The sequence below is a fragment of the Ursus arctos genome, unplaced genomic scaffold (genome assembly GCF_023065955.2).
Source record: "Ursus arctos isolate Adak ecotype North America unplaced genomic scaffold, UrsArc2.0 scaffold_3, whole genome shotgun sequence".
NCBI lineage: Eukaryota > Metazoa > Chordata > Mammalia > Carnivora > Ursidae > Ursus > Ursus arctos.
Window position 1 is genome coordinate 83,345,874 of NW_026622985.1, and position 26,287 is coordinate 83,372,160.

At 37.4% G+C, this 26,287-nt stretch overlaps 1 protein-coding gene across 1 annotated transcript in view; it reads left to right on the forward strand.

Moving 5' to 3' along the window:
- Positions 1 to 26,287, forward strand: part of EXOC4 (exocyst complex component 4) — a 722,726-nt gene that overhangs the window by 55,518 nt on the left and 640,921 nt on the right. The window contains exons 5-6 of the mRNA XM_026511236.4: positions 4,265 to 4,374; positions 22,546 to 22,789. Of these exons, the coding sequence (XP_026367021.1) occupies positions 4,265 to 4,374; positions 22,546 to 22,789 (354 nt within the window). The remainder of the gene's footprint in view (positions 1 to 4,264; positions 4,375 to 22,545; positions 22,790 to 26,287) is intronic.

The window sequence follows — 26,287 nt, forward strand, 5'->3', positions numbered from 1 at the left end:
TCAGTCTTACAATCCTGAGATCACAACCTGAGCTGAAACCAAGAGTCGAAGGCTTAACCGACTGAGCCACCCCGAAGATTATTTTTAATGAAATGGCAAAATGCTTACTGCTGAAATGAAAACCTAGGATTTAAAATTCTGTATAGGATGATCCAAATATGTTGAAAAAGGCAGTGTGTACATTTTTGTATGTATGAGTGTGTGTATGTGTAGGGGGTAAGGATGGATGGACAGACAGACTCTTTTCTGTTAAATGTTTTGAAAGGCACTACACTATAATTAATAGGTTATTTTTATCTTTTTAATATTTTTTAAAAACCTACAGTACCTTTATAAGTTGATAAAATCAATAAAAAGTTATTTTAAGTTTATCCTTTTACTTCATGCATCCTGGGTTAATACTTGATTTGACCTTGTTTCCTTGGATGCCCTTTGGCTCATGGAGGAGAAAATTTCAGCCCCATGGATTTTGGTGTCCATATTCGTGGGGGCGTAAAGAGCGTGCTTGACCCCATTGTGTTATTTATTCCCTATTTTGTCTTCTAAAGTTTTTCTTCTTTTTATATCCATTTTCTTTTTATCTTTCAGTTCTTTTTCTTTTCTTTTTGCCTCTTGGCCTAGATTTTAGTTTCACTTTATTTTGTATTACATGTCTTCATTCTTGATCTGTCATTTGAGACCATGACTGTTTTTGACTTTTATACCCTTTGAATCATTCATTTTTCTTTCTGTATGTTCAGGCTGATCTTAGAACTATAGAGAATTACTTTGCCAGCCATTCCTGTTTCATTATTCAGTTAAATTTTCTTACGAAGGGCATATGATCTTTGACAGCTATTTCTCAGCTCAGTTTGATTTAACAAACTTTTATGAATGTTTGCTCTTTGCCAGGTACTGTGCCAGCTGTTGGGGTTAGAGAGGTGAATCTATTCATTACTAGATTGACAACTTAAAGTTCAACTTACCTCTGTCAAGTTTTAGTTTGACAATAAAGTCAGCCAAGGGAGCTGCCCCTGTGATTTTAGGACATATTATTAAGTGAAGGAACGGAAATGAGTTCTAATTAAAAAGCAAATGTTTAATAAGCTGTTAGTACTTCTAACCCTTCTTTACAAAAACCCCACAAAACCCAAACCTTTCATGGCTATGTCAGATGCATAGAGGTAGATCCTTACTAGATTGATGGATAGTTAATGGCCAAAAAGCCCTTAGGGTTATGGTGGTAGGGGTTGTTTTTGTTATAATTTGCTTTACAGCTTTCCTGTCTGCCACACTGTGATTAGTAAATAGCAAACCACGTTCAATCACAATAAGCAATTAGTAATTTTGGACTATCTTATGCCAGAAAGTATTTTATGTACGTCAGCTGTCTTTTACAACTTAGCTATGAATGACTCCAAATGGATTTAAAATAAAAATTTGTAATCATATATATTTAAAAAGAACAGTAACTTGTACCAATATTTCTTTCAAAATAAAGCAGTTCAGAGCATTCAAACTAATTACAAACTTGATAAGAACAGTCTAATTTTGATTTTATTTTTTGCTTCCAAAAATAGTTCCTAGAGATATTCAGAACCCTTTGGAGGTACTCATAGGTGCTCAGCTTTATTTCTTCAGAAATGGACACAGAGGTACACACTATTTAAATGCAGTATTCTGTAATAGCGCCTACCTTTCTGTTGAGCTTCATGTCTGTCGTGACTCAATGAGTGGGTGTGCCCACTTTCTCTTGAACTCTTGAGACTAAGTCCTTTCATAAAGGAACAAGAGAAAAACCAAAAGTCATTTCCAGAGTTACTTGCCTTTGGGTTAGTGTTCACAAAGGAGAAAATTGAAGCCCAGGGGAAAATTTTAGAGAGATGAGTCTATGAAAATAGTCTTGCAGTAAATTGACTTTCTAGAAGTTTATTGATGGTGTGTAAGGGCCCTTCTGGCTCTGATAATAAAGTCAGTAGGTTATGTTTTTCAAAGTTAAAATGCCAAGACATTTATCACCCTGTATTTAACTGAAACATATTTTTAGGTTAACATTGAGAAAATAATTGTAGGTTTTAAATCTAAAGTGAAGCTTGCGCACATCTGTGTTTATACAAGTGTGTATGACACTCACAAACATACCCATATCACTGCACACAAATGTGTACTCACTGTATGACTTCATTTATTGGCATGACAGGCTGTATTGCAGCTCGACACCTGAACTGTCCTGTTAATTGATACCTTCGTTTATCAATGCTTTAAAAATAACTTCTCCATTTTTGTTATGGAAATATTTATGAAACGTATTATATATTTTTCCTTGCATTTAGAATTGAAATGCACTTTTTCTTAATCATGAGTCGCAGCACTTTAAACATCTGTGATGCTCTGTCTCTTTGGGGTTGTGAATCCATGCTCGAGGGGTGTGTGGGGCTAGATTTGCGGTTGTGAGTAGCATGCAGGTCAGAGGATGAGGTGAGGTAGTCAAGGGAAAACTGGAGATGAGAGCGGTAGTCAGTATGTAAAAGATGACTCTGATCTAAGTACTTTTATAAATAGACAAACTATTGTGACAAATCAGTTGATTTGAAGCTCTGTTTCTTAAGATAGTTTATGGGTAAATAGAAACTAAACAGCCTTATATTGGATGAAAAGAATTAGGGAAACTCTGTCAGGTTAATTCCAGGTAAGTGTTACTTTTGTTACTTTAATGTCTTATACTTGAGGTTTCGCATGAGTCTGCAAGTGATTCCAGCAGTTGGAAATAGGCTAAGTTTGGTTTCGCTCATATCATAGTCGTACTTGGATCCTCAGCACTGAGCCCTGTGCGAGATACTTAGATGGTGCAGACTTGTTGGAGTCATGGTTCCTTCTTCCCTGTAGTAAATGAGAAGGGGAACCTTAATAACTGTCCATTATCCTCAAGGCCTGGGACAGTAGGTCACATGTTATTAACACCTGATAAAAAATAAACCTTAAATGATGATTTTGCCTTTAACCTAAAGTTTGTTTTTCAGTTTTCTGAAAGAACATGCATAGATTAAAAACATACACATACCTAGCTCTGTGGATCCAGAAGGAGTGGGGGAAGGGAGATGGGGATATGTCACTGTGGGATGTGTGGATGCAGATGTTCAAAATGCACACATCTTTCCCATTTGGAGAAATCTTTCCTTAAGGTGTACATCTTGTCCCTGTTTCCCCCACTCTGCTTGCCCTCCCTTTACAACCCACTGTGAGAATCACGTCTGTGGTCAGCCGCTACCACTGATGATGTTGATGGAACTAGAAAGAGGTGACAACAATGGCTTTGACCTCTCTACCCTTGGAACTTAGAGAAGCTTTTCTGTTTTAGATGCAGTGTGATTAGGTGATTTTTTGTTTCTTTTTTAAGTTTTTAAATTTTTTTTAGTAATCTCACACCCAACACGAGGCTCAAACTTATGGCCCCGAGATCAAGAGTCGGATGCTCTTCCGACTGAGCCAGCCAGGCGCCCCGTAGATGATTCACTTTCTTGAGAGTAGAGCATAGGTTTTACTTGCCTTCGAATTGCCTACTTCTTTCTCTTAACAGATGGCTATAAATGCGAATTAACTTGAAAATTTAATTGTTTTTTATAGTCTTTGTGTCATTTAAAATTAATGTGTTTATTCTGGAGACGCTAAAGTTAATCATTAAGATGAGATGCTAAGGCCTTTATGGAAAAGGTGAAATGGGTAATCAAATACTGAATTAACCTGTTTGAGTTCCTTAAATCATCTTTTATTGTCATGATTCTCAACTTGATGAAATTTATGAACCTCTTTTAAAGAAAACTAAATGTAGTGAACTCCCAGAATATATCAAAAACCCCAGCTTGAAAAACATAAGTTAAACAAGGCTTAACTACTTAAACCTTCGTTCAGTTATCATGATATGGTGACATTTGATCTTTTTTTGCTGATAAATCAATTTTGATATTGGAACAGAGGAGGGTGCTGAAATTGTGTGGCATAATTTGGTGGTAAGGTAGTCATCCAGATGCTCCAGAGTAATTTATGCTAATGTTTTTAGACTTAGCTGGCATTAAAATAAAAAGACAAAAATTTGAATACTTGGAACCCTTAGAGTACATCTTTGTACCCCTCTCTGTACAATCACCACTGGAAATACACTTGGAGGACACTTGAAGTCACAGTGTACAGAGGGCTCATGGCAAAACAAAAGTGCGAAGGGATGGGCAGGTAGTGGGACTTCAGTTGTTTTTGGAGAAAGTGTTAACTACCTATCTTTCCCTTTCAGCTCCCTTATAAAAGACGCTTCTCCTGTTCCTCTGATTGATGTTACAAACCTTCCTACTCCTCGAAAATTCCTAGATACCTCTCAATATTCTACTCCTGGAAGCTCAAGTGGTAAGTATTTAATTCTTTAGCCACTCACCTTCTTTTCATAATGTTGTAGTTCCTCGGCAAAGACCCGGGGAAATCTGGGGTGCCAGGGCTGGGAGGTCCTGAGGTTAGTGCGTTGGAGCCTCTGATGAGCTCTTTGCCACCCTCCGAGGGAGTAAGATAGAAGATGACTGTTTGGGCCTGTTGCATTGTCAGCTTTGAAAACTGCCAGCCGAATCTGGCCTGTCTCCTGAATGCAGATGTGGTTACGCTTTATTTGACCAGCACTGTTTGTTTTTCTGAAGTTGAATTTGAATGCTTTTCCATGCATGGAGTCCTGTGTCTCCCCCCCACCCCTGCCCCCAACCTCTGTTGTTTCTGTCAGCTTTTACCCAGCTGCTGCACATGTTACATGCTCTCTCTGGTCCTTGGGAGCTTCTGAGTGTGTCTGTAGATCGTGTGTCCTCTAAACGGATACCTGGTATCTTCCAGTGCCTTCCCCACTTCTACATATGCCGGCATGTGGGTACACGCATGCGCGCGCGAGCGCGGGCTCACACACTCTCACACACACACACACACACACACACACACTGTACTTTGAGGTCATATCCACAAACTAGCCATATTTCTTCTTGGGCTACATAATTCTGTTGAATAAGAGCCATTTGGCCTATATTTAAAGTTGGAGAGGGAGGGTATGCTTTGAATCTGAACGCAAATTTAGGGGATTTCTTCTGGAATGGCTCAGACCTGCCCTGTCAGAGGGTTCAGCTGAGCTTGGCTCAGATTGTCTTGGGCCTCTGCAAAGAGCCTTCAACTCTTGCAGCTCTGGGTTGAGGAGAAGGAGATGGGGTGTTTTTTTGCGATGTCCCACTGGTGCCTTCGTGTCACAGCTAAAGTCCTCAGTACTTTTTAAGGAATGAGTAATGTCGATTATCGTTGGCTTTGCAGGTATAAATTAGTTCTTATAGTTCTTTTCTAGTTCTATAGTCCTGTAGAGCTTGAAATAATGAAAAGATGGAAAGGTAGAAAAATAATTTGGAGTCAATCAATACATTTGTGTAACTAATTGAAAGTGTTTCTTTTGAGAACCTGACTATATATTGTTGCTGGGTCATACTTAATTACCTTTTAAAATATCATTTAATTAAGTTTTAGGGTTACTTAGGCTTGGAATCTTGAGGTTATTGCTTTTACTGTAGGAAAAGTGTGGAAATTCTTTTGTAATAGATTTTACTGTTAGTCTACTTAATGATTCAAAAAAAACGAAACAAAACAGAAAACTCCAAACATTTATGTTTATTATACTTTACAAGGTTTGTATTCCAGCCTCTTCCTGGAGCGAAAAAGTTTGCTTTCTTCCTCTTGCTGACATAGTAGTGTTGCTATTCTTTGAGTTTTGACACTGCTTTGAGCTGTTGTAGAGTGTGAAATTATGAAACACAATATATATTTATACTTTTGATTTGTAATTTACCTCCTTCTCTAGGAGAAATTATCAATTGTTATATTCATGTTTTTATAGTGTGAACCATCACGGCTTAGCCTGGTTATAGCAATTTAAGTAAATGTTGCCGAGTCAATGGCCAAGTGAAATAAAAATTTTAATTGTTTATGAAGAAATGATAGGGCAGGCGTTTTGCGAATGAAAAGCACTGTGTAAATACCAAGTAATTTGAAAAAATGCCAATTATGGCAAATTTCAGTAGAAACTAATTTTGCTACATCCATTATTTTTAATAAGACAGCTTACTCTTTGATGGGCACTTTTTCTGTCAGGCCCTGTAGTTAGCATTTCTCACTTCGTGGAGTTCATGGTGACACTTTGCCTTTGGCAGTCTTTTCCTTCATTATTGGGGATGACTCTTGAAGAGCTGCGTGTAGTTGAGTAGAGCTGGGACCATCATAAGCTACAAACCTTTCTTTTTAGAAGAGCTCATTTCTTTGACTGTTTAAGGCTGTTGATCTCGTGATTTTTCTGTGGATGACCGAAAGAGAAGATGGTTGAAATATTACTGATTGAAATGCAGTAGTTTAGATGTGTTTAGTGCCTACCCTATGTAAAACAATATTTTAAGGACTCTGCATGAATTAGCTCAGTCCTTTAGCAATCCTTGTAGGTAGGTACTATTCTCATAGCTCCATTTTACAGTTGAGAAAACCAGGGCATAGGGGGTTAATCATGGGTTTAAGTTGACACAGCTGACAAGGAGTAGAGCCGTGATTTTAAGTAAGGAGCTATGTTCCAGAATATGCTCTTCTAACAAGTTTGTTTTCCTGCAAAAAAGCTAGGTATGTTCTGGGTATTAGTTTTCTCTTGTTGTTACAAAAAATTATGACAACGTAAATTTATCATCTTACAGTTTTGTAGGTTAGAAGTCCAGTATGGGTCTCACTGGGCTAAAATCAAGGTGTTGGCATGGCTCTGTTCCTTCTGGAGGCTCTACAGGAGAGTTCATTTCCTTGCCTTTTGCAGCTCCGGGGGAGGGAGGGGCTGCTACTTCCCCAGATTGTTGCCTTCTTCTTCTCTCTTCAAAACCAGCGACAGTGTGTCACATCCTTCTCGGGTCCTCTCTCTGACCCACCCTTCTGCCTCCTCCTTCCTCTTTTAAGGACTCCTATGATTAGTTTGATTCCACCTGACTAATTCAGAATACCGTGCCCAGTTCAGGGTCCTTAACCTTCATCACATCTGCAAGTCTCCTCTGCCATGTGACATGTTCACAGAGTCTGGGGATTAGGACATGGATATCTTATGGGGACCGTCACTCTGCTTACCACATTCTGCACTGCCTATTTTCTGACTTGATTTATCTTGAGGAGCCAATATATAAAATTTTGACTTTCTTGAAATTATGTGTGAAGTCTTTTTAAATCATTGCAATTCCAGTCTTAAAGACTATATTAATTAATCTGGGTCATATTATTAAAGGGGGTTGTGTAAATGAGGAAGATGTCAGTTATGTAGAGAACTGCATAAAATGTTACTAAGTACGTATAAAAGTGTGAGGGTGATGAAATACACTATAAATAAAGGGCAGATATTTTCTTATTCTTAATGAACAGTACGTCCTAAGAGTGTATTTGTGAAGTGCCCTAAAAGTCAGTCTTGAAAGTAATATTCATTTTCAGCAGGGAATTTAACATAGGCTTTTAAAACTCCTCACTCGTCTTGTGAAATAGTAGGATGGAGGGTGTAATCCATTAGAACTGACATTTTTATAGAGGAAGTTCCAATAGGGAATCCCTGGATAGAATAGATCTCTCATTGGGGTGCCATAAATTTAGGTTGGAGGTGATTCCCGAGGACTTTCAGATTATTATTAATTAAACAAGAATTTCGATGGTTTGCAAATGAGTAATTTTTCAAATGTCTTCTTTACAGGTAGAGGTGTCAGTGACTTTTTGGTGAGATTTTCTATTATAGTTTACATGTTATGGTTTGCAAAACGTGTTCCATCATTCAACTGATGGCAGCAGTCCTATGAGGTAGTTATGGCAGGTACCATTGGCATTATCATGATGATTATTTTTATATCCATCCTCTTTCAGTCTATTAAATACTTAAGTTATAAAAGTATAGAACTATAGATGTGTATGCATCATCCAATTAAAAAATATTTAATTACAAAATGTAAAATCAAGGCACAGGTTGGCAGAAGCAAAAAACCCATTAAGAGAAAAATGATTAGCATCCATTTAGCTTTCCTGCACATTAGTGAAGAAAAGAAATGGCATTTTAAAGAACTGGACAAATGATGGGCAATTTACAGAAGAGTCCACATATGTGGAAATATTGGCATTTATCCAACAGAGGTTAAGTATCCAGAATATATAAAGAACCCCTATAAATCAATAAAACAAGCTAATAAGCAAAAATATGCAAATATAAAATATTAAAGAATAGGCACAAACATGAATAGGCAGTTTGTGTAGTAAATATATGAAAGATTACTTATACACTCTAGTTAATCAGGTATTATTTTTAAAACTCACTTTATAAATATAATCCATCCACAGAGGTCGAGTGATCGGTCCAGGTTCACCAGATGGTAATTGTTGGAAGGTAGCCTCATGCTGTTCTCACTCTAAATAAGTAGAATGTATTTTTCAAGCCTTTCTCCTATTTCTCATCAGTCATAGTATTTTGTAATGTACAGGAAACTAATGTCTAATTTAGATGTAGTAATTCAACTATAACTTAGGTAAAAGGATGGGAGAAGTGTGGAGAAAAGCCAATAATTGTAGTAAAATGTTGGTTTAAGCTTTTGGATTCCCAGTATGTCCTTTCATTTGGCAAACTGCCTTTGGAACGTTTTGACTGAGCAATTACTCCCGGGGTACACAAGCATTTCATTTGTGGCTTCTTTATTCATTTTATGCATGCTCCTGCTGGGATTGCTGTGAATGTAACTATCACGAAACTGGACTTCTTACTTCCTTTCTTTTTGGTACCAGCATAGTTTAAGCAATAAAACCTAAAGAGAGCACAAATTAAATGATTTTTTTTCTTTTGCTGTTATTTTCTCATGTGCTTATATTTCATAAAGTCTTGTTCTGGGACTTGATACTTTTCTTAAAAATTTAGGATTTGATATTTAAATTCTCTCTACATGGAGTGGGAGCTATGAATCCTAACATAGAAGGAGATGAAATGTTTCTTCTTGCAGCTCACATGTCTAGAATAGTGAAAGTTCTCCAAAAACAATATGATGCCTTTGAGGTACTGTTCTGAGGTTGGGGCCTCCCTTGACATTTTAAATCAATTGTTCCTAAAGTACCCTTCATTTGCTATTAAATATCTTGGCTGATTTCTGTGATTAATCATAAGTAGAGCTGAGGACTACATACAAGGGAGGCAAAATAGAATAAATAGTTCAGATATTTATAAATGTAAAAATAAGGCAAGGCCAAAGTTTGTTAATTAAAATACATTATTAAATGTGAATATTATATTCATATGTTGGAGATGAATATAACCGTCGTCATGTACTTCCCCCTAGATTGATAAATCTTACACGTTTTTCCATATTTGATTCAGATTCTTTTAAAAAAAATTTACAGGTACAATTGAAGCCCCCTATGAATGCATGAATTTTTCCTCAATTCCTTTCCTCTCTCTTCTACCCTAGAGGTAACTACTATTTTGAAATTGTTCCATGTCTTTTTCTTGTATGTTTTCATACTTTTACTGTGTGTTTGTATGTATATATGTTGTGTTTTTGTAAATATAGAACCAATACATATAGTTTGCATATTTATGTGTATATATCTGTATGTAAATGTTATAATATTGTATATGTTTGTTTATATATACAAAGTATATTATTTTGAGTATTTTAGGGTGTAAGTAAATTGTATAGCTTAATTTACATATTTACTTGATTTTAATGATATAATTTAATTAATTTACTTACAATTGTTTGGTATGATATGTATCATTCTACTACTTGGGTTTTGAGCTCAACATTGTATTTTTTGGATTTTCTTATGTTACAATCTAGCTCTAGTTTATTAGCTTTAACTACTGTATAGTATTTTCCTATATAATCACAATTTATCCATTCTTCTATAGGTAGACAAGTTATAAGTTTGCAGTTTTTCATGATTAGGAACCTTATAGCAGTGAGTATTTTTGTACATATTTCTGTGGGACAGAGTTTCCCAGCCGCTGATCTCTTGGGAATGGGTTGTAGATATATCTGAGATACTGAACCCTTCAGCCTTTGGGGTAGCCAATTGGGTTTGGGGCAGTGGGAATTTCTAGGCAGGTTATCTTAGCTACATGTAGCCACCTCCATTTATCCTTGCCGTGCTAGATAAGTACTTTTGTTTTCTTTCTGTGCTTCGATCCCTCCAAAGCGAGGAAGCCCTACTCCTGGGGTGCCTTGTGTGTTGTATATGCATAGGAATGTTGTGCACTTTAAACTTCACTTGTCAAGTTAGCTTTATTTATTTATTTATTTATTTATTTATTTATTTATTATTATAAGCAAGAGAGCAGGGTGGGGGGGGCAAAGGGAGAGAAAGAGAGAGGGAAAGAGAGAGAATCTTAAGTGGAGTCCAACTCGGGGTTTGATCTCATGACCCTGAGATCATGACCTGAGCCAAAATCAAGAGTCAGACATTTAACTGATTGATCCACCCAGCCGCCCCTGCCAGATAGCTTTTTAGAGGGATTGTATCAATGCAGATTTCTGTGAACTATGCCAGAGCTTTTGTTTCTCTATTTCTTGCACTTAAAATTGGCTTTGTTAGACTTAATTTTTGCAAATGGATTTTCACAAATCTGACAGGCTCTGTGTTTTTATTTTTATATTTTTTAAATTTTAGTTTGCATTTCTGAGGTTTCTAGTGGTGTTGAGAATCTTTCCATATATGTGAACCATTTGGGTCTCTTGTAAATTGTATATTGTTTGCCAGGTTTTTATTAGGCCATTTCTTTATTATTGCTGTGTGTAAGAGAGGTAAGTGGATGCTAATCATTTTTCTTTTTTTCACCCATCCCATATAGTTAATCAATTTCATCAGTTTCTGGTTTATTCTTCCTGTGTTAAAAAATAAGCGCATATCTATAATCTATAATCTATAATCTATAATCTATAATCTATAATCTATAATCTATCTATCTATCTATCTATCTTATACCTCTCTTCCATGAAGGGGAATTTTACTTTAGATACTCTCCTATATTTTCCTGTTTTCACTTTATATCCTGGAAATCACTCCATTTTAGTTTATATAGATTATGCATTGTTTTTTTAACACTTGCATAATTCTCCATTATGTTGATTCATTATTTCTGCTACTCTCTTATGTATGGGTATATAGGTTGTTTACCATATTTTGCCTTTATAAATAGTGATGTAATGAATAATGTTCTGCATATGTATTTTCATATTGTTGGAGGTGTATCATTAGGATAAACATCGAGAAGAGGGATAGCTCAAAGAGAAGCCCATACGTATTTTTTTGGTATTGGCAAATACTCCAGAAGAGTTGTACCAGCTTACATTGTACCATGAGTGTGTGAGAGTGCTTGTTTTCCCCACAGCCTTGCCAAATAATGTGTCGTTATACTTTTTTTATTTATGCCCATTTGATAGGTGAAAATAGTATCACAGTATTGTTTAATTTGCATTTCTCTTATTATGAGTCAGTTTGAACAATTTTCCACAAGGAAATTTTAAAGCCCATTTTAATTTTTTTGTGAATTGTCATTGTCTTTCATCCACTTTTTTCTATTTTAACTTTAAATCTCTTACTGTGCTGTACATCAATGGACTTACTAATATTGAACCAATTTTTCATTTCCTAAAATAAATGCCTCTTGATGATGGTGTGTTACTTTCTCAATGTGGTGGTGAATCCTGTTTGCTAATATTTTACTTAGAATTTTTGCATCGATGTTTATAAATGATACTAGCCTACAGTCTAAATCATATCAGATTTTGGCTTCAATATAATAACTTGCTTCATAAAAGGAATTGGGAAGTTTTTGTTCAGTTTCAGTGCTCTAGAACAATTTATGGAGCATTGGGGTTCTCTCATGTTTGAAGGTTAGGCAATTTCCCTGCGAAAACATTTGGATCTGATACTTTTTCATGTTTTTGCTTTTTATTAATTTTTTCTCTTTTTTCCTGCGTAAATTGTTCTCTTTAAGCCTTCTGTCTCTATTGGGATCAATTTTAATAATGTGTGTTTTTCTAGGAAATTATTGATTTCATTTAATTTTTCAATTGTATTTATACAGAGGTAAGTATTTTCTTATTTTGAAATTTTCTTTTTGTCTTTTTATTTGCACTATTTCCCTTTTCTTGATCAAAGTAGCTGGTCGTTTGTCTGTTGTGTTAGGGTTTTTATTTTTTGTTTTTAATTTTCAAGAAATAACCAGTGTTTTGATTCTTGATTAGGGCTGTTTTTCTGTTCTCTACCTCATTTTCTGCTTTTATCTTTATTTCCTTTTTTGTGCTTTCTTCTGGTTTATTTTTTCTTCTGATCTAGACATTGAAGTCATATTTTAATTCCTTCATTTTTACTAATAAAAATGTTAAATGACAGGAATTTTTCTCAACACTTTAAATGCATCCCATAGACCTTGATATTTAATGTTCCCATTATCATTTTAAAAATATTATCTCATTTCAGTTTATATTTGGATGAAGATCCAGTGTTTTTAAAGATTTTATTTATTTATTAGAGAGAGAGAGAAAGCACATGGGAGGGGTGGGAAGGGGCAGAGGGAGAGGAAGAAGGAGAAGCAGACTCCCTACTGAGCAGGGAGACTGATGGACGCAGGGATCATGACCTGAGCTGAAGGCAGACGCTTAACCCATTGAGCCACCTAGACACCCCTTGATCCAGTGTTTTTAATAGAAGAATTTTATACTCAAAGATAAAAGGGTCTTTGTGTTTGTTCTGTTTTCTTAATCCTTTCTAGCTTTTTTGCATTGAATTCAGAGAGCATTGCTGGTAATACTTTTACTTCATGGAACTTACATTTTCTTTCTGACAGTACATGATCAGTGTTTGTGAATGTCCCATGGGTACTTGAGTTAAAGGTACAGTCTTGGTTATCAGGTGTAGAGTTGATATATATCCATAAGATCTGACTTATTTAATTATTGTTTAGGTCTTCGATCTTTTTTTTGTGTGATGTATTCAGGTTTTCTATTAGTGGGTTTTCCCCTGTGTCTCTGCCTCACTTGTAGTTTCTGTTTCAAAATGGTGGCTGCCATTTAATTTGGTGTATAAATACTTGTAAGTGTTGTAGCCTTACTGTGAATTGTGGCATGTGGTATTAAAAGATGTCCTTCGTCATCATGGTTAATGCTTTTTGACCGGCATCTATTGTTCATTCTATATTTCTAGCCTTTCTAAATTACTAGTTTTGAGATCTGTGTATAGCATATTGTTGGGCCTTGCTTTGTGACTCAAATTGAAAATCCTTTTATAATAGGTGAGTAGGATCCATTGATGTATATTGATAAGACTAATGTTTTGTTTCAGCTCTATCATAGTATTTTATAAATATGTGTATTTGCTATGTTTCTTTTTCTCTGAGATATTAATTCTTTGCTCCTTAATTTAAACAAAATTTTTTTAGGACGTGTTTTTTTTTCCCCCTAGCAATTGTCTTTTTAATATATTTAAAAACTTAGAAAAATGCTCTTAGTCCCTTTTTAATAAAGCTTTAATCTTTCACTCTCACATTTCTGTTTTTGTGGATATCCTTTAATCCTCATCTTTTGCCTAAGTAACAACATGACTTCATTTTCCTTTCTTTTCTGCCAGTTTTTAGTTGTGTTATTTTTTACTTTTTATTTTTTACAATGTACTTGTCTTAGCTGTCTTCCATCCACACCTGCCACTTTTGTTTTTGTCTTAAATCTACACTTAAATATTTTAAATGCTCATCATCAGTCTTTTTTGCTGAAGTTTTTCCACTCATCTCTTGGCTTATCAAAAGATTCTTTAAGATAAAGGGCTCATGGATGAAGAATTCCTTTAGTAGGTGCTTCTTTTTTTCTTTTTTCTTTTCTTTTCCTATAGCCTTGGTACTTAAAGGACAGCTTAGATAGGTATAAATTCGTTAGTTTACAATTTTTACTTATTTTCTTTTTCTATTTCTATAAAATGCTATTTCATTATTGTCTTCCTTTATTTTATGAAAATTCTTTTATTTTTTTAATTAAAAATTATTTTTAATTTACATTCAAGTTGGTTAACATATAGTGTATTATTAGATTCCTGGTGGAGTTCAGTGATTCATCAGTTGCATATAGCACCCAGTGCTCATTATAACAAGTGTCCTCCTTAATGCCCATTACCCAGTTAGCCCATGAGCTACCCACCTCCCCTCCAGCAACCCTCAGTTTGTTTCCTGTAGTTAAGAGTCTCTTGGGGTGCCTGGGTGGCTCAGTCCATTAAGTGTCTGCCTTCAGCTCAGGTCATGATCCTGGGGTCCAGAAACTGAGCTGCATGTCGGGCTCCCTGGCCAGTGGGGAGCCTGCTTCTTCCTCTCCCTCTGCCACTCCCTCTGTTTGTGCCTGCTCACTCTCTCTCAAATGAGTAAATAAAATCTTAAAAAAAAAAAAATTCTCTTACGGTTTGCCTGTCTCTCTGATTTGGTCTTATTTTATTTTTCCTTCCTTTCTCCTGTGTTCATCTGTTTTGTTTCTTAAATTCCACATAGGAGTGAAATCATAAGGTATTTGTCTTTCTCTGACTTATTTTGCTTAGCATAATATCCTTTAGTTTCATCCACGTCATTGCAAATGGCAAGATTTCATTCTTTTTGATGGCAGAGTAATATTCGTGTGTGTGTGTGTGTGTGTGTGTGTGTCCACACAAACACATCTTCCTTATCCATTCATCTGTTGATGGACGTCTGGGCTCTTTCATTTTTTGGCAATTGTAGACATTTCTGCTATGAACATTGGGTGTATGTGCCCCTCTGAATCACTATTTTTGTATCCTTTGGATAAATACCTAATAGTGCAATTGCTGGGCTATAGGGTAGTTCTATTTTTAACTTTTTGAGGAATCTCCATACTGTTTTCCAGAGTGGCTGCACCAGTTTGCCTTGTTTGCCCTTGTAAGTTGTGATCCTGTAGACCTTGATGACTTTTTAACTTAGGAACTTAACAGTTTTAGTGGGATATGCCCCGGAGTTTGTTTGTTGGATGGCTAATTTTCCCAGATACCCAATGGGTTCTTTCATTTTATAGATTCAAGAGTTTTTTTTCTTTATAATTTTAAGTCATCTATTGTTTGTTTTTTCTTCTGATATGTTACCTTTTTCTTTGCCTGTCTTCCATTTCTACTACTTTCTCTTTGGTCTTTGCACTTCTTTTTTTATATTCCTTTTATTCTCTATTTTGGTTCCCTGAATTTCCTTAATATCCTTTATAAATACTCATTTGAATCTGTTTTCTCTGGGGTATTTTATAATTTATTCTTCCTGTGTGAAATAATAGTCTTTTTCTTCCATATCTCTTCTCAGTTTAGTCCATTTTCTTCTCACACTTTTATTTGTCCATGTCTATTCTTAGTTTTGGGATTTCTGACTCAAGGTAGCTTTTTGCATCCCCAAGTTCTTGTTTGAATATATTTCTTCCATCTGGAGTGTTGTCAGCTAATTTGCTTGTGCTTCATGGTAGTTTTGTTGCAGGGAATTTTCCTCTGTTAATGTGTGTTGGATTTTCTGATCCTCCCCCTCCCCCCATACCTTCATACAAATTTGTTCATTTTTTTCTGTTCTCTTTTAATGGGTTTGGGGTGTTTTGTAGAATTCCTAGCTCATTGGCTCCCTCTTCTGTCAGCATACTAAAATCCAAATATTTGAGTGGATTATTTGTTTTGGTGGTAGGAGAAGGTTGTTCTCAGAATTTTGACTCTCGTGGGATCCTGAATTTTCCCTTTATGCTTCTTTCTCCCTTCACTATCCAGTAGCCAAAGGGCATTTCTCTCTTCCTTTTGTCATATTTCTCCCATTGAAGCTGGAGGTCTCAAATACTGCTCCAGCAAATTGTCTGCTTTTAAACTCTCTTCCCTCTAGTCCATGCTCTCATCTCTTTGGATACTTTTTAAGTATTTTGAAACTCAGGATGGACATAGTCTTCTTTAGAGAGAGTTTTAGATCAATCTTAGGATCGTCCCTAACCCCCTTGTCTGTTTGTGGTTCTTCAACAGCCTGCTTTTGCTTGCAACAAAGCCTTGTGGCAGAGCAGGGATGGGGCAGGAGCCTGGGAGATCCCTTACTGAGATTAGGTGTTTTTTCTTATTTTTATTTACAGTTGTTGTGAATTTTGGGCAATTTCTATCTTCCAGGTTATCCTGAGGGTATGATTTGTACGAGTTTTGTTTGTTTTTCAGTTGTTCTATGTTGTTTTTGGAGGAAATAAGGAGAAATGGGGACCTAAGCAACCACCATTGTCTCTAGCAATCCAGGAGTTCCTAAAGTTAGAAGTTTTAAAAGTATATATATATATTTTTTTACTTTCTTGGCTGTTTGTTTTTGTGTTTTGATATCATATTAGCTCATTTAATATACACAGTTGTGTAGATAGTATGATTTCCATTTCAGAGATGGAAACATTGGGGTCCAGCAGGAATTAATGACTTGAGAGAGATTTACCCAGTTAGTATGTGGTAGAGTTGATAATCAGTTCTAAATTTGTATGATGCCCAGCTCTTTTTACTACATCGTACTATCTCTTTAGGAAATTGAACTTACAAAGCCTAACACGTATTATTGAATATTAATATAAACAATCAATTTGTTCATCTGTTCCTTGTATCTTCTCTTATCCTGTAGCCCTCTTAAAATTTTTAGTAGTCACTTCTCCACTGGTAGCTACTCCTTGACTTTCAAAGGTGCATCCTCCTTGCTCTAAAAGTGATACTGTACATTAAGTGCTGAGCAAGGGAAACTGAACAGGTGTCAGTTTTGTTTGTTTTTACTGTGATAGTCTACCCTCCACTCTACCTTCCCCCTGAAACATACCATCATTTCCCCCTTAGCCCACTTGCACTTATGGACAGACCGTAGTGCATGTTCATTGTGCTTTCATTCTCCACTTCTGAGTTGAAACTATTCCTGTGCTGAGATAAACCCCCAGCTTTATGTAAATGATAGCCCCTAGTAGCACAGTTGGCAATAGCTTTTGGCAGCCTCCTTTCAGGAGTAGGGTGTTATATTGTCTGTAGTTTCCTTTAAAGTAATTTAATCTGCACCTTAGGGGTGCTTAGTTAACATTTTTGAAGTACCTTAATCAGGAATCCACACTTCAGGGGTAGTTAGTTAACATTTGAAAGACCCTAATCAAGATTCTATACTCCAGGGGCAACCAGTGCTTCAGAGACTGTACCAGTGGGTGCATTAATTAGAATAAAAGATGTTAGAGGTAATTTTTCATTGGTGAAACGAATGGTATTTAAGGTAAATAGTTGACCAGGTATCTCCACTGGGACATGAATGGAAGGTAAGGATTTGTTGAGGCTAGAAGCATACACAGGTCTAGAGCTTGATTTGGTCCTGTGCTTGTAGCCCTCAGTGAAGGATTTTGTCATCTCATTTGGCCAGTGGTGCATGTGAAGTCTCTGTAACACCCTATGGGCCACACCTTGCCTGCTGCTGCCTGCTTCTGCACACGTACTCTGGCTCCACTCCTTTTTTCTATTTCTTGTCCACAGAGGTGTTATTCTCGATTTTGAACCAGACTATTTCTTCGTGTCTTCTTGGTTTATATTTTGTGTATAACTGTGTTTTGAGATTGTGTATCTCAACTATGAATACATAGTGCCATTTTGACCGGAAACACAGAATTATTGTTGAGCGGTAACTTTCTTATTTTCTACTTGAGAGTATTGTCACTCTTCTGAGGCCAGATTCCCATCTGTGGGGGCAGCGTTGTGGACATGTATTTTATTGGGCTAATTAGGGTTGGTGATTTTTTTTTGAAGTCTTCTTTTAATATTGAATTCTGTTCAATAGTGGCACAGTTCTGTTATATAGACGTAGTATTCTTGAATACAGCATGTAAATGAAGTTATGTGTGTAGGTCGAAATCAGATATATCATATTTACATACTTTAGTTACCGTGCATAGTATAAAGCATGACATTTACCAGAGTTTCTATGGTAAACACTACCATTGTCTCTTACAATTTAATTAACATATATAAATGTTAAGTGAAATAATAAAAACTTATTCAATACAAAGTTAAAGTGTATCACCAGAGTTCTTGTGCAGATTTGATGACGTTGATGTGGTTCTGGAACATAGGTGAGGTTCAGTGGGGTGGGGTGGGGTGGAGTCCGGAGCCGAAGACCAAGAAAGAATTCTTGAGAGGTCTTTGGTGCAAAATGTGGTTTATTAAAGCATGGGGATGGGCCCCGTGGGCAGAAAGAGCTGCTGCCCTGGCTTGTGAGGGCTGGCTGATTATATATACTTTGGGGTTGGAAGAGGTAAGGAGAAGGGGAGGTTTCAAAAGGATTTTCATATGTTAAAGAAGGCTTACAGGGTAGGGGAGGCCTTGCCATTGTCAAGTTAAAGTTGTTTTTCCCTCTAGCAAGGCATTAACATGAAGATGGTTGGGAACTTCCTGGAAGAACTTCACAGATCCCACTCAGGAGTGGGGGTGAGGGGAGGTTGCAGAGTGTCAGCTTATGCTTTGTCTTCAGCCAGCCTTCTGCTCCCTCATCAGCGTGTGTATATAGCCATGGTGTGTGTAACTAATATGTTGTTACCAAATGTACCAAGAAAAGAAAGCCGTTATGGAGTGGTCTATGTTGCTTCCTGTACTCACTGGGAAACAAAAGGTAGTTTTCTTTTATAGAACACTTACCTGCTTAAATGGATTATTCACTTTATCTGTTATTTTTTTAAATGGGATATCTATAATCTAAGTATACATAATTAACTGTAGGATATGGAACCACAGATGTACAGATTTACTCTAAGTTGATAGGATTATGGAATTGTGGAGCTTGAAAGGACTGGAGATACCATCTAGTTTCATGAGTCCCAAAGTGTCTTAGTTAAACCGTCATGAATCCATGCTTAGCCTCAAACCACAGACATAATTTATATCCACCTAGGCATGCATACCTACACATCCCTATCTTCCGCCATCCTTCTCTGTCTGTGCGTGTAATAAGGAACAGTTGGGACCAATAGGATTTTAGTAGTAATAATGGAGAAGAACATGAAAGTCTTAATATTTAGCACTGTCCTGCCAGTGAGGGTCTTCAAGAACAGGTTCAAGAAATCCTCACTTTGATGAAGTTGTGGGATACAGGTGAGGTTCAGTGGGGTGGAGTTCGGAGCCGACGACCGAGAAGGAATTCTTGAGCCGTCTTTGGTGCAAAATGGTGGTTTATTAAAGCACGATGACAGGACCCGTAGGCAGAAAGAGCTGCTCCGAAGTCATGAGGAACGGCCCATTATATACCCTCAAGTTGGGAGGGGATAAGGGATAGCGTAAGTCTCTAAGGAATTTTGGAAGCAAGGTTTCCAGGACCTTGAGGGGGCTAGCTATTGTTGGGAAAAGGTCATTTATTACTGTCTAATAAAGCCTTAGTCATGAGACCCTTCAGATGTATATCAGTGGGCCATATGCTTGGGGGATGATTGCCAACGCGTATCTTGCGGGGGTGGGGGGTGTGGGGTGGGGTGGGTTAGAGATGAAGGAAGTTTCCAAAGGAATTTTTATATGTTAAAGTAGACAGGATCCTGGGGGAGGGGGTGCTCAGGCTAGGATTGCCTTTTGCCCTTAAAAAGTATTAAATCGAGGCAACTGAGTTCCTAGAGGAATGTCACTGTGCCTGTTTCAAGGACTTGTCAGTGGGCTGTAGGTAGTAGGAAGTTTAATTGTGTCTACATACATTCCCTTCAGGAAGCTAGATTACTGATAGCTTTGTTCTTGTAAACTGCTAAGACATTTGTAAATTGAGGGAGACTCAAGTCTTGCAAGATTGTGGTATCTATAGGTTAACTGTTTCTTTGTCCTTTAGGGCAGCCAGGAGTGCCTGAGGAATGTGGTATACATCCCAGGGGGGAGGGGGTTGCAGGGTGTCAGCTTCTGCTTTGTCCTCAGCTTGCCTTCCGGATTTGCTTGGGCACAGATGATCCACAGCCTCATCAACTTGGTCAGTATCTTCAGAGCAAAAAGATCAGAGAGAACTGGGGGAGAGAGTAGAGTATTTCTTATAAAGTATTCTAAAACCTGCCCGGTGAGTACTATATCACGATAGATACAAGGGAATGATTCGATGTTCAGTTGTTTCTAAGTATGTACATTTTGTTCTAATTGTGGTGTGAGGCCCTTACTGAATTTCAGCTACATTATTTTTGTACAAGATTTTTTCCATAAAGCACCAAGAATTCTATCTGACCTCACAGGGTTTTTGTGATTATTGGACTAGTCTTCATGGTTGATTATATTATCCTTTAAAATTGCCTTTTAATTTTCAGCTGATGTAAGTGAAATAGATAATATAAATTAATTAATATTGGATCTGTTCAGTGTTTATGCTCTAGGAGATTTCAGGAGACAAACAGAAAGATGAGGTTCTAAACAAATGTGCCATTTGGGGCTGTGGCATTTTATTATTCATACCTTGCTTATTTGTTATTTTTTAATAGGTTCTCTATCACATTAGTGCACATATAAGTAGCTATATGCCACACTGTCTAGGGGCTCATGGACTTAAACTACATTTACCTCCTCACCAATCACTCTTGGCGGCAGGAGCTTGCGGCACACAGGTGGCCTGTTGCTTGTGTCTGTTTGTGACTCATATGTGCTGTTTCGTGAAGATCATTTTCTCTCAGCTAAATTTCTATTACCTTTTTCCCTGCCTGAAGCTCTGCTTATAGTTGTGCTTCATTGCCCCCCTTCCCCAACATGCTGCATTTAGATGGCTCTTTGGCTGCTAAGTATTTCTCTCTTCTTGCTGCTGGGATTGGTTTTGCAGGATGGAGGAATTCTGTGGCCCGAGGGGTCTACTTAATGTATAAAACAACACCAGAAACTAAAATGTCTATTCTTGGAACATCACATTTGGAAATATCAATGCCTTTCTTTCTTTCTTTCTTTCTTTCTTTCTTTCTTTCTTTCTTTCTTTCTCTCTCTCTCTCTCTCTCTCTCTCTTTCTTTTTTTTGATTTGCCGTTAAAATTGTCACCTTCAGGGGCTTAAGCCACCTTGGTTCTACTCCCACTTTACTAGTATTAAAGTTTTTTAAATGAAATACCACATCATCAAATGTCTTCTATGTTGCAAAGAAAATCCTAGGAATTTGGTCATTCTTGATGTGCTTCTGTCTAGGACTTCTTCAATGAAGAACAGGCTTGTTGAAGTTACTACATCCTGCATATCCTTAAATGCTTTTGGTTCATATTTAAGTGCATTGTATGAGTTGGGAACAAAAAGAAAAGGGATTGAGAAGAGCGTGCATTATCATCTGAAGCAGGGGTTTTGGAGACTTCATGCAGTGGTTACAAGGATTTACTCCATATAGTGGGCTATTTTCATTCTTCCCTAATAAATAGATTGCAGTGCATTCCCGTGGTGCTGAACAACTTGGAGTGGACGTCCTCATAGTATCATTGAGCTTGAATCTACTAAAGAAGAATGCATGCGTTCTCTCAGGATATCATGTAAAGACCTGCCAGTCGTTTCGAAGACTAGAGGAGAGGGAAGGATGGGGAAGACTTTATTATTAGGGTCCATCTTCTGGCTCTTACTCACTTTTGCTTTATTCTATCTTAATCCAACCATTTTTGAAATGAGAGAATTATTTTTGGGTATTTTGGAGGACATATTTGTATGTATGTGTATTAGTTTGAAGGGAAGGCCTCTGGTTTTCAGTAGATAACAGAGGTCTCAGATCCCCATCCCTCCCTCTCCCCAGCTCGTCACTGGGGTAAGAACCACTGTGCTGGGCTCTCTTCTTCCATTCCAAACCCAGGTGGTTGTGATGACACGTAGTCTACAGATCTACAGAGACTTTTGAACTATAAAATTATTTCTCAGAAAACCAACGTGGATTAGCCAGACAGGTTTTTTAGGAGAGTGTGTTATGGTAGACCTATGTTTAAAGAAAAGTAGAAGGTGGTTCTTTTGTGTTGATGAAGAGCCTTCATTACTATTTTCCTCAGAGTCTTGTCTCACTTTGCACATATTGTTCTTCATTTTTCTTCATATCTTGTCATTTGTTTTAACTAATTTACCTTATTATCTTATCTCTTTATCCAGTTACTTATCTTTTCCAACCATTAAATAAGAGTTTTGAAACTATGGTCTGGGTCTTTAGAATTCTCCTGCAGCACCCAAGAATGGCATTTTATCAACAGCGAATGCTTAATAAATGTCATGAACTGACTGGCTCATTGTAGAAGTGGCAGTCCATGGAAAGCTTTCTGTGGAGATTTGCTTGTTTTTAATGGCTTCCACCTCTTGTTTTAACTGATCGGTATGATTTGAGGAATATAACTGTTACCTTATGATTCTTAGTCACTATGTGAGTATAATTTAACTACCAATTTACTTGAAAAGTCTTCTCTAATTTCTTTAAGGGAGTAATCAAAGCTGTGATCCCATTTATTCAACCCATTCTGTTTTTGAATCTTGTAATGGAACCTTTTTCTTTTCTTTTTTTCTCTTTTCTTTTTTATTTTTACAGCAAGGGAGATAAACCTGCAGGATATCAAGGAGGATTTGGAATCGGATCCAGAGGAGAACAGCACCCTTTTTATGGGCATCCTCATCAAGGGACTGGCCAAACTGAAGAAGATTCCAGAGACCGTTAAGGCCATCAAAGAACGCCTGGAGCAGGAGCTACAGCAAATTGTGAAGAGGTCTACAACCCAGGTGGCAGACAGTGGCTATCAGAGAGGAGAGAACCTCACTGTGGAGAACCAGCCAAGGTAAATGGGTGTGCAGTTTATTGTTTTGAGAATTCTGCCTTTGCTAGGATGGGGGATAGGTGAAAAACTTCGGTTGATGTTATTTCTTGAACTCAGGCTGCTAGAGCCCATACAAACTCAGATTGGTGAAAATAGGTGAATAGGCATAATTCAGCTGGTTTTTGATGCAATTGAGAAGTTTTAAAGCGTATTGTTCATACTCTAATGAAAAAATGTAGTTATTGAATATTAAGTACTAAGCATAATTCAAGGCATTTGTGTATATTATCTCATTTAATTCTCACCACCACTTTATGAGCTACTTATTAGTATCTACATTTTACGGTTAGGGAAACTGGGGCTCAGAAACTAATAATTAGTGCAAGGTCACAGAAAAAGTGGCTGGCCTTGGAGTTGAATGCATCTCTATGGTCTTGCCTGTGTCCTGTGCTTTCTTCTTTAATGTGTGGTGATATTTGCCAATAAGGCAGGTAGGTTTCAGGAATTCCTGTATCTACTTAAAATAGCTAATAGGATTTGGATTTCATAATCCTTGTTTTATGAGGGGAAAATGAAGTTGTACTATAGTCCTAACTCTGTCTTGACTCATACACTGAGAGATCATGTCTGCCAAACCAGAGTTCAGGGCGTAATAGATTAATACCACTTGACTGTGGGACAAGATATTTGAAATTGAGGCTTTTCTAGAAAATCCAAGGTATACTCTGCACAGGTCTCTGTTCCCTTCCACCCCCTTCTCTGCTGCTACGCACCACCCCCCTGTTTACCAGGGCAGGGATTTGTCACAGTTGGGGGGGTGGGTGGGAAGAGACCAGTGAAAACTATAATTTCATGTGAGAGCAGAGGGCAAAATAGAGCAGGTCTTCGCAGTTGCTCAAATAATGTAGTTCCTAGGAGGTACCAGACAGTATGTAGAAGGGATCATAATCTCGTGGACCTATTGTTAAGGAAATTCTACTGTTTGTACATAGGACTTAAGAGGATTTTTTTTGTTTTGTTTTTTGTTTTAAAGCAAATAACTAAGGAGAAAGAATAGCTCACTTAGATTAGAATTCTTCAGACTTCAAATGTTTTGGAAAAATTAATGTGTTCTATTTATATTTTCTATATTCTTTGATATATCTAAATAACATTGTGGGTTTTTTTAAGATTTTATTTATTTATTTATTTGACAGAGAGAGAGAGACAGCCAGCAAGAGAGGAAACACAAGCAGGGGGAGTGGGAGAGGAAGAAGCAGGCTCCTAGAGGAGAAGCCCTATGTGCGGCTCGATCCCAGAATGCTGGGATCACACCCTGAGCCGATGGCAGATGCTTAATGACTGTGCCACCCAGGTGCCCCAACATTGATTTTGATTATACTTTAAAACTCTTCAAAAATTAACTCCCTTGGAAACTTCATTCAAAAGTGCAACTGGTATGGGGCGCCTGGGTGGCTCAGTCGGTTGAGTGTCTGGCTCTTGGTTTCAGCTCAGGTCGTGATCTCATGGGTCATGGAATCGAGGCCTGCGTTGGACTCTGCACTCACAGGGGAGTCTGCTCGAGGGTTCTCTCCCCCTGTCCCCCACCCTCACTCTTTCTCGGTCTCTTTCTCTCTCTAATAAATAAGTCTTAAAAAAAAAAAAGGTACAGTTGGTGAGGAAACCATCTTCCACCCATCTTCCTGCCATAGACCATTTCCAAGCACGTGTTTTGATGGATTTTAGAGTCAAGCAGACCTGATTTTGAATGCCAGCTCTTTAATCTGAGGAAAATAATCCCTATCTTAGAGGATTGCTTGCACTAGGTGAGGTCATATGATTAGAGTTTCGTAGACTAGCTCCAGTTAAAGCTATTACATGCCTACGTGATATATGAACACACGCGTTTATTTATTCTTGCTTCCTTCCTGAACTTCCATGTTCTTTGATCACTCGCATCATGATCCAGAGAGGCTGGGGAATGGTTCTAAATTGAACTTTGCTTTTCTTCTTTCTTTGCCTGGTGCCTGGATTTCTGTGACGACCTTTTGCCTCCTTACTAATGAACACTCCAAAATTCTGGCTTGCTATTTGCCCTGTTGCTGCAAGTCCCTGGATGAATACACTGAACTTTCATAGGGAAATAACATGACTATAGTGTATATTGGAAATAAAACGAAAGGGCACAGATCAATAACTTTTCTGCAAATCTCATTACAGTACCCTTAAAAGCAATGTGTCTTTCATAGGATTTTGACCCCTTCCTCTTCCATTCTCTAAGCCCCTTGCAGAATTCACAAGTGGAAATTACAGCTGTAGAAGTAGAAATTCAGCATACTGCCCCAGGAAATAATAAATGTTTATGAGGAATGAGTTAGCAGAAGGGTCCCCCCCACACTTTAAGTTTTTTTGTTGTTGTCGGTATTTAGAGCTTTTGTAAGCGGGATATATTGGGCGTCGGCAAGCCAACAAACTGCTTGTCTTGGTTTCATGTGTATAACATGATCCCATTTTATAAAATGTACAAATCTGAAAAATTGGGCTCAAACTATAGAGATAAAAAAGTCCAGAGAAAGCAAATATTTGGGGTGAGCCTCTTTCCTTGAAGATCAAAGATTAAAGTCTTGGGCTGGGATTCCAAATGACCGATAATTTTGAGCTAGTCTGGTGGCTCCGCGGTTTCAAATGCCTTAAAACTCACAAATTAATGACCTTGGAAATGTCATTCAAAAGTGATTGGCATTGTTGCTTCTAGAGGCTGAACATTTTAGATGGGATATTGTCAGATTATCCCTTGAAGCTTGCTTGGTATTTTGTGTTCATCAAACTGTACTGGGATGTGTTAGTGGCATTTATTTTAGAAAGAAGTCAAGTCATAATACTTCATATTATTTACCATTCAAGGAATCTTATGCTAAAGTATAAGAACCTGTTTTTCTTAAAGTTGGAGTGTAGACAAAAAAAAACCATGTAAATCCTTTTTTCCCCCCAATATGCATATTCTTTCCCTCAGCCCCCAGTGAAATAACCTCTTCCAAATCATTAGCATATAAATGCTATTCTGAGGCTAGATACCGGTACTGTAACTTTCCTTAAAAGTTTCATTGTTCAACATCATCTTATTAAATATATTCTGGTTGTGATGCATTGCAGGCCTGTTTTCATTTGTCTTTATGTAAAGAGAATTAATGTGGTGTGCTATTTTGCTAGGAAAGAAGGAACCAGGCTAGTGAATTGTCTGTCATGCTTCACTTCCTGCAGAGCCAGAATACTTCCCCAGCCAGTTTTTAAAAATCACTTTGGTGACCCACTTATTTTTTGACACCGGAACCCCTCCCACACCCCCACCCCCGTTGCCAACTATCTGTTGTCTGTTTATAGGAGAGATAGTCTTTTCTGTTCATTCATAATCTATGAAGTGTCTATAAACCTCTGCTTACTGTTAAAGAAAAATATTCAAATACTGTTGCCAACTCGGTATAAACATTAGAGCAACATGTGCTTTGCGAATCTCCCAGAACCTCCTTCTACCCATGATTT